Source organism: Vicia villosa, linkage group LG3 (assembly GCF_029867415.1).
Source record: "Vicia villosa cultivar HV-30 ecotype Madison, WI linkage group LG3, Vvil1.0, whole genome shotgun sequence".
Taxonomy (NCBI): Eukaryota; Viridiplantae; Streptophyta; class Magnoliopsida; order Fabales; family Fabaceae; genus Vicia; species Vicia villosa.
The window spans coordinates 70866307-70876593 of record NC_081182.1 but is presented as its reverse complement, the minus strand read 5'-3'; the positions used below and the strand labels follow the sequence as shown (position 1 = coordinate 70876593).

General features: G+C 37.6%; 1 protein-coding gene across 1 annotated transcript; it reads left to right on the top strand.

The window, feature by feature from the left end:
- The first annotated feature begins 9786 nt into the window (after nucleotides 1-9786).
- On the top strand, nucleotides 9787-10287 carry LOC131656069 (uncharacterized). The gene has a single exon (XM_058925849.1). The coding sequence runs from the start codon at nucleotides 9876-9878 to the stop codon at nucleotides 10104-10106; it is 231 nt and encodes a 76-aa protein (XP_058781832.1). The 5' UTR covers nucleotides 9787-9875; the 3' UTR covers nucleotides 10107-10287.

Below are 10287 nucleotides of genomic sequence, written 5' to 3'. Positions count from 1 at the left end.
TAACAGCAGTTAAATGAGATTCTCTAGGATCTGATTGGAATCTAGCACACAAACAAACACTAAACAGAATGTCAGGTCTAGAAGCAGTCAAATATAGAAGAGATCCAATCATACCTCTGTATAACTTCTGATCTACCTTCTTACTTACCTCATCCTTACCTAGGATGCATGTTGGATGCATAGGAGTTTTGGCTTCTTTGCAGTCCAGAAGATTAAACTTCTTCAGAAGTTCCTTCACATACTTGGTTTGATGAACATACGTTCCTTCTGATGTTTGATTTATTTGTATTCCAAGGAAATACTTGAGTTCTCCCATCATGCTCATTTCAAACTCAGCCTGCATAGACTTAGCAAACTCCTTTCCAAGTGTAGCATTAGATGTTCCAAAAATAATATCATCTACATATATTTGACAAATTAAAATATCCTTTTCAAAGGTTTTACAAAAGAGAGTAGTGTCCACTTTTCCTCTAGTGAAACCATTATCCAGAAGGAAAGAACTTAAGCGTTCATACCAAGCTCTGGGAGCTTGCTTCAATCCATATAATGATTTCTTTAGTTTAAACACATGATTCGGAGACATAGAGTCTTCAAAACCAGGAGGTTGATGGACATAAACTTCTTCATCTATATAACCATTTAAGAAGGCACTCTTAACATCCATTTGATAGAGAGTGATGTTATGTTGAGTGGCAAAAGAAATTAATAAACGAATAGATTCTAACCTGGCCACTGGTGCAAAGGTTTCTGTATAATCAATCCCTTCTTGCTGACTATAACCCTGAGCCACCAGTCTGGCTTTGTTCCTTACCACTTCACCTTTCTCACTGAGCTTGTTTCTGAAGACCCATTTTGTACCAATTATATTGAATCCATCTGGTCTAGGAACAAGATCCCAAACATCATTCCTTGTAAACTGATTCAGTTCTTCTTGCATAGCAATTATCCAGTCTGGATCTTCTAGAGCATGATCAACAGAAGTTGGCTCGATCAAAGATACAAGACCTAATTGACAGTCTGCATTGTTCTTAAGGAATGCTCTTGTTCTGATTGGATCATCCTTCTTTCCAAGAATGACATCTTCTGAATGACCAGAGATGAGTCTGGATGATCTTCTGACAGACGGTTCTTCAGAAATACTTAGATCCTCCAGAGAAGCTGATACTTGATCTTCAGATTCTTTGCTTCTGAGAAGCTCTGCTTCTGATGCGTTGCTTCTTGGCTCAACAACTTCTGAGATGTCAATATCACAATCTGCAAAATTATCAAACTGCTTTGGTTTTTCAGAACCAAGCTTATCATCAAACCTGATATTGATTGATTCTTCTACAACCAATGTTTCAGTATTGTATACTCTGTAGCCTTTTGAGCGTTCAGAATATCCAAGAAGAAAACACTTTTGAGCTTTGGAATCAAACTTACCAAGATGATCTTTAGTGTTCAGAATAAAACATACACATCCAAAAGGATGGAAATATGAAATGTTGGGCTTTCTATTCTTCCACAATTCATAGGGAGTCTTATTTAGAATAGGTCTGATAGAGATTCTATTCTGAATATAGCATGCAGTGTTTATTGCTTCTGCCCAGAAATGCTTAGCCATATTGGTTTCATTGATCATGGTTCTGGCCATTTCTTGCAGAGTCCTATTCTTTCGTTCTACAACCCCATTTTGCTGTGGAGTTCTAGGACAAGAGAAATCATGGGCGATACCATTTTCTTTGAAGAATTCTTCAAAGGATTTGTTCTCAAATTCACCACCATGATCACTTCTGACCTTTATGATTTTACACTCTTTTTCAGATTGAATCTGAATGCAGAAATCAAAGAACACTGAATGAGTCTCATCCTTGTGTTTCAAGAATTTTACCCATGTCCAGCGGCTATAATCATCTACGATGACTAATCCATATTTCTTTCCTCTGACAGATGCTGTTTTGACTGGTCCAAACAGATCAATGTGCAAGAGTTCTAATGGCCTTGAGGTAGAAACAACATTCTTAGACTTGAATGCAGGTTTGGAGAACTTGCCCTTCTGACATGCTTCACAAAGAGCATCTGATTGGAATTTCAGATTAGGGAGTCCTCTGACAAGATTCAGTTTGTTAATCTGAGAGATCTTTCTCAAACTAGCATGACCTAATCTCCTGTGCCAGACCCACTGCTCTTCAGAAACAGACATAAGACAAGTCACCTTCTGACTCATAAGATCTTGCAGATCTGTCTTATAAATGTTGTTCTTCCTCTTGCCTGTAAATAGGATTGAGCCATCCTTCTGATTTACAGCCTTGCAAGACTTTTGATTGAAGATTATATCATAACCATTGTCACTTAATTGACTGATAGATAAGAGGTTATGTGTTAATCCTTCTACAAGAAGTACATTAGAGATGGAAGGAGAGTTACCAGACTTTATAGTTCCAGAGCCAATTATCTTGCCCTTCTGATCTCCTCCGAACTTGACTTCTCCTCCAGACTTAAGCACCAGGTCTTGGAACATAGACCTTCTTCCTGTCATGTGTCGCGAGCATCCAGAGTCCAGGTACCATGACATGTTGTGCTTTGTCCTTTTTGCAGTCAAGGATATCTGCAATAGGAATAATCTTATCCTTAGGTACCCACATCTTTTTGGGTCCTTTCTTGTTAGATTTTCTCAAGTTCTGATTGAACTTGGATTTAACATTGTAAGTAATAGGAGGAACAGCATGATAATTCTTAATGTGAGTTTCATGATATTTCCTAGGTTGTGTCACATGCTTCTTAGTGTGTGTAATGTGAAAACTTTGTGCATGTGAAGTGTGCCTAATATCATGAGAGTGGCCATACTTGAACTGATCATACAATGGCTTGTATGTGAGTTTCATTTCATCAACAGGTTCAAGTTTGTATGGGGTTTCACCCTCATAGCCAATGCCAACTCTTTTGTTTCCAGATACGGCATATATCATAGAAGCTAGCTGACTTCTGCCAATACTTCTAGATAAGAACTTCCTGAAACTTAAATCATATTCTTTCAGAATATGGTTTAGACTGGGAGCGGATTTTTCTGAATCAGAAGGAGATCCAACATTATTGGATAGTTTTAAAAGTTTTTCTTTTAATTCAGAATTCTCCAACTCAAGCTTCTTTGTTTCAAATTCAAATTGCTTTTTCAGCTTTTTGTATTTGAGACTAATCTGAGACTTGAGTTCCAGAAGTTCAGTTAGACCGGAAACTAACTCATCTCTAGTAAGTTCAGAAAATACCTCTTCAGAATCTGATTCTGATGTAGATTCTGATCCGTCATCTTCTGTAGCCATCAGCGCACAGTTGGCCTGCTCATCTTCTGAATCATCTTCTGACTCATCCCAGGTTGCCATAAGACCTTTCTTCTTATGAAACTTCTTCTTGGGACTTTCCTTCTGAAGATTTGGACATTCATTCTTGTAGTGTCCAGGCTCATTGCATTCATAGCACATGACCTTCTTCTTGTCAGATCTTCTTTCATCAGAAGATTCTCCACGTTCAAATTTCCTTGAACTTCTGAAGCCTCTGAACTTCCTTTGCTTGGTCTTCCAGAGTTGATTTAGCCTTCTGGAAATCATGGACAGTTCATCTTCTTCTTCAGATTCTGATTCTTTAGGATCTTCTTCTCTAGCCTGAAAAGCGTTAGTGCATTTCTTGATATTTGATTTTAATGCAATAGACTTACCTTTCTTTTGAGGCTCATTTGCGTCCAGCTCAATCTCATGGCTTCTCAAGGCACTGATAAGCTCTTCCAGAGAAACTTCATTCAGATTCTTCGCAATCTTGAATGCAGTCACCATCGGACCCCATCTTCTGGGTAAGCTTCTGATGATCTTCTTCACATGATCAGCCTTGGTGTATCCTTTGTCAAGAACTCTCAATCCAGCAGTCAGAGTTTGAAATCTCGAAAACATCTTTTCAATGTCTTCATCATCCTCCATCTTGAAGGCTTCATACTTCTGGATTAAGGCTAGAGCTTTAGTCTCCTTGACTTGAGCATTTCCTTCATGAGTCATTTTCAAGGACTCATATATGTCATAGGCCGTTTCCCTGTTAGATATCTTCTCATACTCAGCATGAGAGATAGCATTCAGCAAAACAGTTCTACATTTATGATGATTCCTGAAAAGCTTCTTTTGATCATCATTCATTTCTTGCCTTGACAGCTTTGCGCCACTGGCATTTACTGGATGTTTGTAACCATCCATCAGAAGATCCCATAGATCACCATCTAGACCCAGAAAGTAACTTTCCAGTTTATCTTTCCAGTATTCAAAGTTTTCACCATCAAATACCGGCGGTCTAGTATAACCATTGTTACCGTTGTATTGCTCAGCAGAGCCAGATGTAGATGCAGGTGTAGGTGTAGACTTTTCACTTTCATCAACCATCTTTTAAATGAAGCGTTTTTCTCTTCCTGAATCTTTTCTAAACACGGTTAAGTGCTTGCACCTTAGAACCGGCGCTCTGATGCCAATTGAAGGATAGAAAAACACTTAGAAAGGGGGGGATTGAATAAGTGTGACTTTAAATCTTGAACGATAAAAATAAATTGCACAATTATTTTTATCCTGGTTCGCTGTTAACGAAGCTACTCCAGTCCACCCCCGCAGAGATGATTTACCTCAACTGAGGATTTAATCCACTAATCGCACGGATTACAATGGTTTTCCACTTAGTTCACGACTAAGTCTTCCAGAGTCTTCTGATCACACACTGATCACTCCAGGAACAACTGCTTAGATACCCTCTAAGACTTTTCTAGAGTCTACTGATCAACACGATCACTCTAGGCTTAGTTCACTCCTAAGACTTCCTCTAGAGTATTCTGATCAACCTGATCACTCTAGTTACAAACTGCTCAGCCAACTGCCAAGACTTCCTAGAGTATACTGATCACACGATCACTCTAGTTCCTTACAACTTAATGTAATCTATTCAAGAGTTTACAAATGCTTCTTAAAAGCGATAATCACAACTGTGATATTTCTCTTAACATTTAAGCTTAATCTCACTAATATATTACAACAGCAATGTAGTGAGTTGATGAAGATTCTGAGCTTTGATTGAATAGCGTTTCAGCAAGTTTGATATTCACAGAATTGATGTAGAAATTGGTAACCTTGCTTCTCATCAGAACTTCATATTTATAGGCGTTGAGAAGATGACCGTTGAGTGCATTTAATGCTTTGCGTGTTCCGTACAGCATTGCATTTAATGTTATACGCTTTTGTCAACTACCTCGAGCCTTGTTCACGCTGTGTCTACTGACGTTGCCTTTAGTAGCTTTAACGTTCCTTTTGTCAGTCAGCGTAGTCTGCCACCTGTACTTCCTTCTGATCTGATGTTTGTGAATACGACGTTTGAATATCATCAGAGTCAAACAGCTTGGTGCATAGCATCTTCTGATCTTCTGACCTTGAAGTGCTTCTGAGCGTGATACCATCTTCTGATCTTCAGTGCTTCTGATCTCATGTTCTTCTGATGCTTCCATAGACCCATGTTCTGATTCTGCTTCGACCATCTTCTGATGTCTTGCCAGACCATGTTCTGATGTTGCATGCTGAACCATTTGAGACACAACTTCTGAGCGCTGAATTATGCGTACTCTTTATATATTTCCTGAAAGGGAAATTGCATTGGATTAGAGTACCATATTATCTTAAGCAAAATTCATATTATTGTTATCATCAAAACTAAGATAATTGATAAGAACAAATCTTGTTCTAACAACTTCCAGCTGGAAGTGAGTAAAACCAGTCTTCCGCATCCTCGGATAAAGTGAATGGGAACATCACAAGTCTATTGGCTTCTTCAGAATGGCCTTCTATCTTCAATGATGTTGTTGTGGTTAGGAATATCTGTAGATGCTTATTCGCATCTTCGTTGATTCTTCTAGCAAAGGGCTTGCTTTCTAACTGGCGGATAGTGGAAGGATGTAATTGGAAGTGTGCCATGTTAACCGGTTGATTTACTATTGTCATTCGTCCAAGTGGTGCATTAACCCTTCCATAATCACCTAAAAGTCTTTCTGCGGGAGGCGGATCAGCAGCCATAGTTTCAGGTTCTGAATCAGAATGCTCGGATGGGATGGATAGTATTTCTTCTTTTTCCGATTCTGAAACTATGGTTGAGTCTTCTTTTGATGCCAGTCTTTTTTGCTTAACTTCTCAAAGTCTTGCTCGCAATGATCTTTCTGGTTCTGTGTCAAAAATAAATTCTGCTAAGGCCTTACCTCGCATACAAAATTAGACAATGATTAGTTGAGAGTAAGAATAAAACAAAATAAAAATTGCAGAAAAATAAAATTTTAGTTGCAGAGCAACAAAATTTCAATTTAATTATTATTTAACTTATATTTGGCAGTCCCCGGCAACGGCGCCAAAAACTTGATCGGAAAAATAGCAAGTGTACTATTTTTACGAAGTAGTAATAAAAGGGTAAAAACCAAGTATCGATCTCGAGGACTGCGTTGGAATATAAGTTTTATAATTATTCAATTAAACAAAAAGACAACTGGGGTTTTTTTGATTTAGTTATAATTTCTAAACGTAGAATAAAAATAGCATAATGTAAATTTAAGCTTTTTCACTAATATGAGTAAATGCCAAGGCAAGGTGTGTGATTTGCTCTGTAACAACCCTGAATCCTTATTTGAGATCTCTTCAACAAGTTCATGATATTCAATTACTAAATATTTAGAGTGTTTGCCCCTAAATCCTTATTGGGCAAACCTTTGGTTTTCCATCTATAAATCCTAAGTCCTAAGAGAAATCAGATAAAACCAAGCTTTTTCTATCAAGAGTTTTAGTGACCATAGGGTATCCCTAGTCCTAGGTGATATCTACTATGGTTCAATTGAATACAAACCTTAACAATTGCGATCCGGCAAATTGTTAATCAAATAACAATCTTTATTGGTCCAATAAAGAAGGCATTAAAAACGGTATAAAATTGAATTGAATAACATAAACATGAAATCAATCAAATTAAAGTATCAAAGTCACTACAAACCAAATCAGGGACACCCCCTTGCATTGGGGGGTTTAGCTACTCATATTGTTCAAAAGAAATTCAAAAGTATCAAAGTTAAACATTACAGATAATTGAGGAATTTGTGATCTTCAATTGCTCTTGCTCATGAATGATCTCCGTTCTTCAATAATCTCATACGTTGCCCTTCCTCAGATTCAATTTCTTCCTTGTGTAAAAGATGCCTCTTCTCTTCTTGATCCTTCACTATATATTGCAAACCCTTCTTTTTAAGTTGGGAAGTACCAAAACGCCCTTCTGGATCACTTTTTGAGTAGAAAACATAAAATCTTGAAAATCAGCGTAACAAGCCAACACGGGCCGTGTTAGGCAACACGGGTACCCGTGTTGGTCCTCTAGATCCTTTTAAATCAGATTGCGCACTCAGTAGCAGCAACACGGGCCGTGTTAGGCAACACGGGTACCCGTGTTGCACCACTGTTTCTTCACTTTTGTTTCTTGATTGCCTGCCTAGCAACACGGGTCGTGTTACTCAACACGGGCGCCCGTGTTGCACCACTGATTCTCTCCTTTCTTCTTTGCCTTGCTCCTTACTTCCGACATTTCTTGCAATGGGTAGAGTGAACAATCTCCTAGATCTGAGGCATCATTAAACAACCAAACCAAAGCATAAAATGGGAAAGTAAACTCGAAAAAAAATGAAAGGATAAAACATGCCAACACACTCATACATACTTAAACCAATTTAAAAAAGACTAAACTATGACATTGAGCAGTGCGAAATACCTGGATTATCATCAGGAAAGTGACAAAAACATCATGAGATTCGTGACCGATCAGTAGCCTTAACTTTCTCTAGAGATTGTCTTCTTCTTCATTAGGATACATACCAGACAGTAGGATTGACATTCAACCGATGACAAACCATAATTCGGTCGATGTCGGGCATCTCATGAGGAGAAATGACAAACAGGTATGTGTTAGCTCTAAAACATTTAATCAATTCATTTTTTGCCTTAGAGGAGAGTCCAGGCCCCATCTTTACTAACCGTGCAAGATTGTCTTTAAGTTGAACAACTTCAACGTCTGAATTCAAAATCGACCTTATCTCGTCTTTGCATTATTAAGGTTGACCATATTCACTTGTCCAAGAGCCTCTCTCGATACAACTAAGGTGACGAAGATGTTTCTTAATATATCATCACGGATGTGCCTTGTTTTTCTTAAGTCGGCACCAAGAATAATCAGTTCCTTGACATCATTGTGATATATTACTTTGATGTGGACAGTGGAAGCTAATGCATCCAACATTACCAGGAATGACTTTCCAAGGATGCCGTTGAAAGCACTTTACACGGAACTATTAAGAAATGGATAGTTACATTCCTTTCATCTTCTCCCTCTCTGAGTGACAATGATACACCCACTACTCCATAGGGGCGACTTATGGAGTCATTGAATGCAATGAGACTTATGTCTTTGCACAAATTCAGTTTTTGTTGGTAGTTAATGAAGTGCGCCGACGTAAAGGACATAACATAAACTCTCACTGTCTATGAAAAGACTAGATACAATATTATTTTCCATGATAGCTTCTATGACCAACAATAGTGTAGCGTTATGTATTCCATCAATCTTCTCGCGATCCCTAAATCCTAGCATCGGTCCGTGTTTCATTTTGCGATTCGGTGCCAATCGTTGCTTGGAGAAGGTTTTGTAGTAGAGCATATTTGCCACACAAAAATTTCCCACGAATCTCCTTGACGACAAAAGTTGAAAACGATCAAAAGATTCTACGAAGTTCTATAGTGCGATTTTCTTCATCTTAATGCGTTATAGTAGCGATCTAGTTTTTGAACCAAAGGCGGCCTGGTTGTGGAATTTCATAGGAATTAGAAGTCGATTCCCATAGACGTCGACAATGTTCTATACTGAAACTAGAAATGTGATTGATTGGTGATGAGGAACTCCTGATGTAGTGATGTTGATCTCTGATATAACGAAGCAGATGTGAACTTGTTAGGTTAGTACTCCAACACTTTAGTCAATTATAGAATACAAAATAAAATGGAATTATAAAATCAAAAAAAAAAATTCAATCTCATGTATGTCAAATATATATGATAAATAATTTTATTTAAACTTTACGGACTAAAGGCTAAAAACGTATCCAAATCTTTGACCGACTCAGAACAACTTTAAACTTTAACTCCTTAAAAAACAAGGCTTTCTTTCATTCTCTCAAATAAACCAAATGTTGAAAACCTGTTTGCAATAAACTTATAATCCTTCATATCTATTTATTTTATTTTTAAAAAACACGATATTTCAATAATAAATTTATCATTTAACAAATTTCTAAAATATTATATAAAAAATATTAAAGATATTTTTATCTTGAGTTTTAATTTTCCTTTCTATAAATCCTATTTACAAGTTTACCTTAAGATATTATATTGTAAAATTAAAATCCAAAATAAATCACATCTAAAAGAAAAAAAGTTAGGTAAATGACAATGACAAAATACTTTTAACTTAGAAAAAAGAGAGATAGAGCATTGATCACCCCAATCAATATCGAGAGTTGGCACTTTGTGGGTACATACTACACATAAAGTAACGAGGGAATAAAAGAGACAAAAACGTGTCAATAATCCGAAGCAAGCACTGACACGTGTACCAATAACACCTCATCCACAAACACGTAGCAGTAGCCATGGCAACACGAAAACAACTCTGCATACGAAAACGAAACCAACCAAACATTATAAAAGTTTAAGGACACGATCCTAAACTTCACCAAAGACAGAACAACTTACGCAGTGTACTTCTATATTGCTCAGAATTCTCACTTCATTATTAGCTTTTGATTGAACATGGTTGGAGTAGGAGTTCCAATTTGCGTGGAATGTGGCACAAGGAGTAACCCTTGCCGGTGTAAGGTGGTGGGGCCTACACTCGGGTTCGTGGCGTTTGTGGCAGCGGCGGTGGTGGAGTGGCCGGTGGGGGCTCTGGTGTATTGCTTTAAGCATATGAAGGGTCGCAAAATCATGGGTCATCCTGCTACTGTTGTATACCCTAAAGTCACCAATGCCATCCCCATCTAACTTACTTTTGTTGTATTTATTGTTTATCCAATTTCTCATTTCGTGTTATGTAGAGTTCTGATGTTGATGTACTAGCATCATATGTGTCGGCATATATGTTCAGTTTGTATTGTAACTTATGAATGAATTTTGTTGTTCGGCTAAATTGGCTTGGGTATGCATTTCATATAGTAATGTTTGA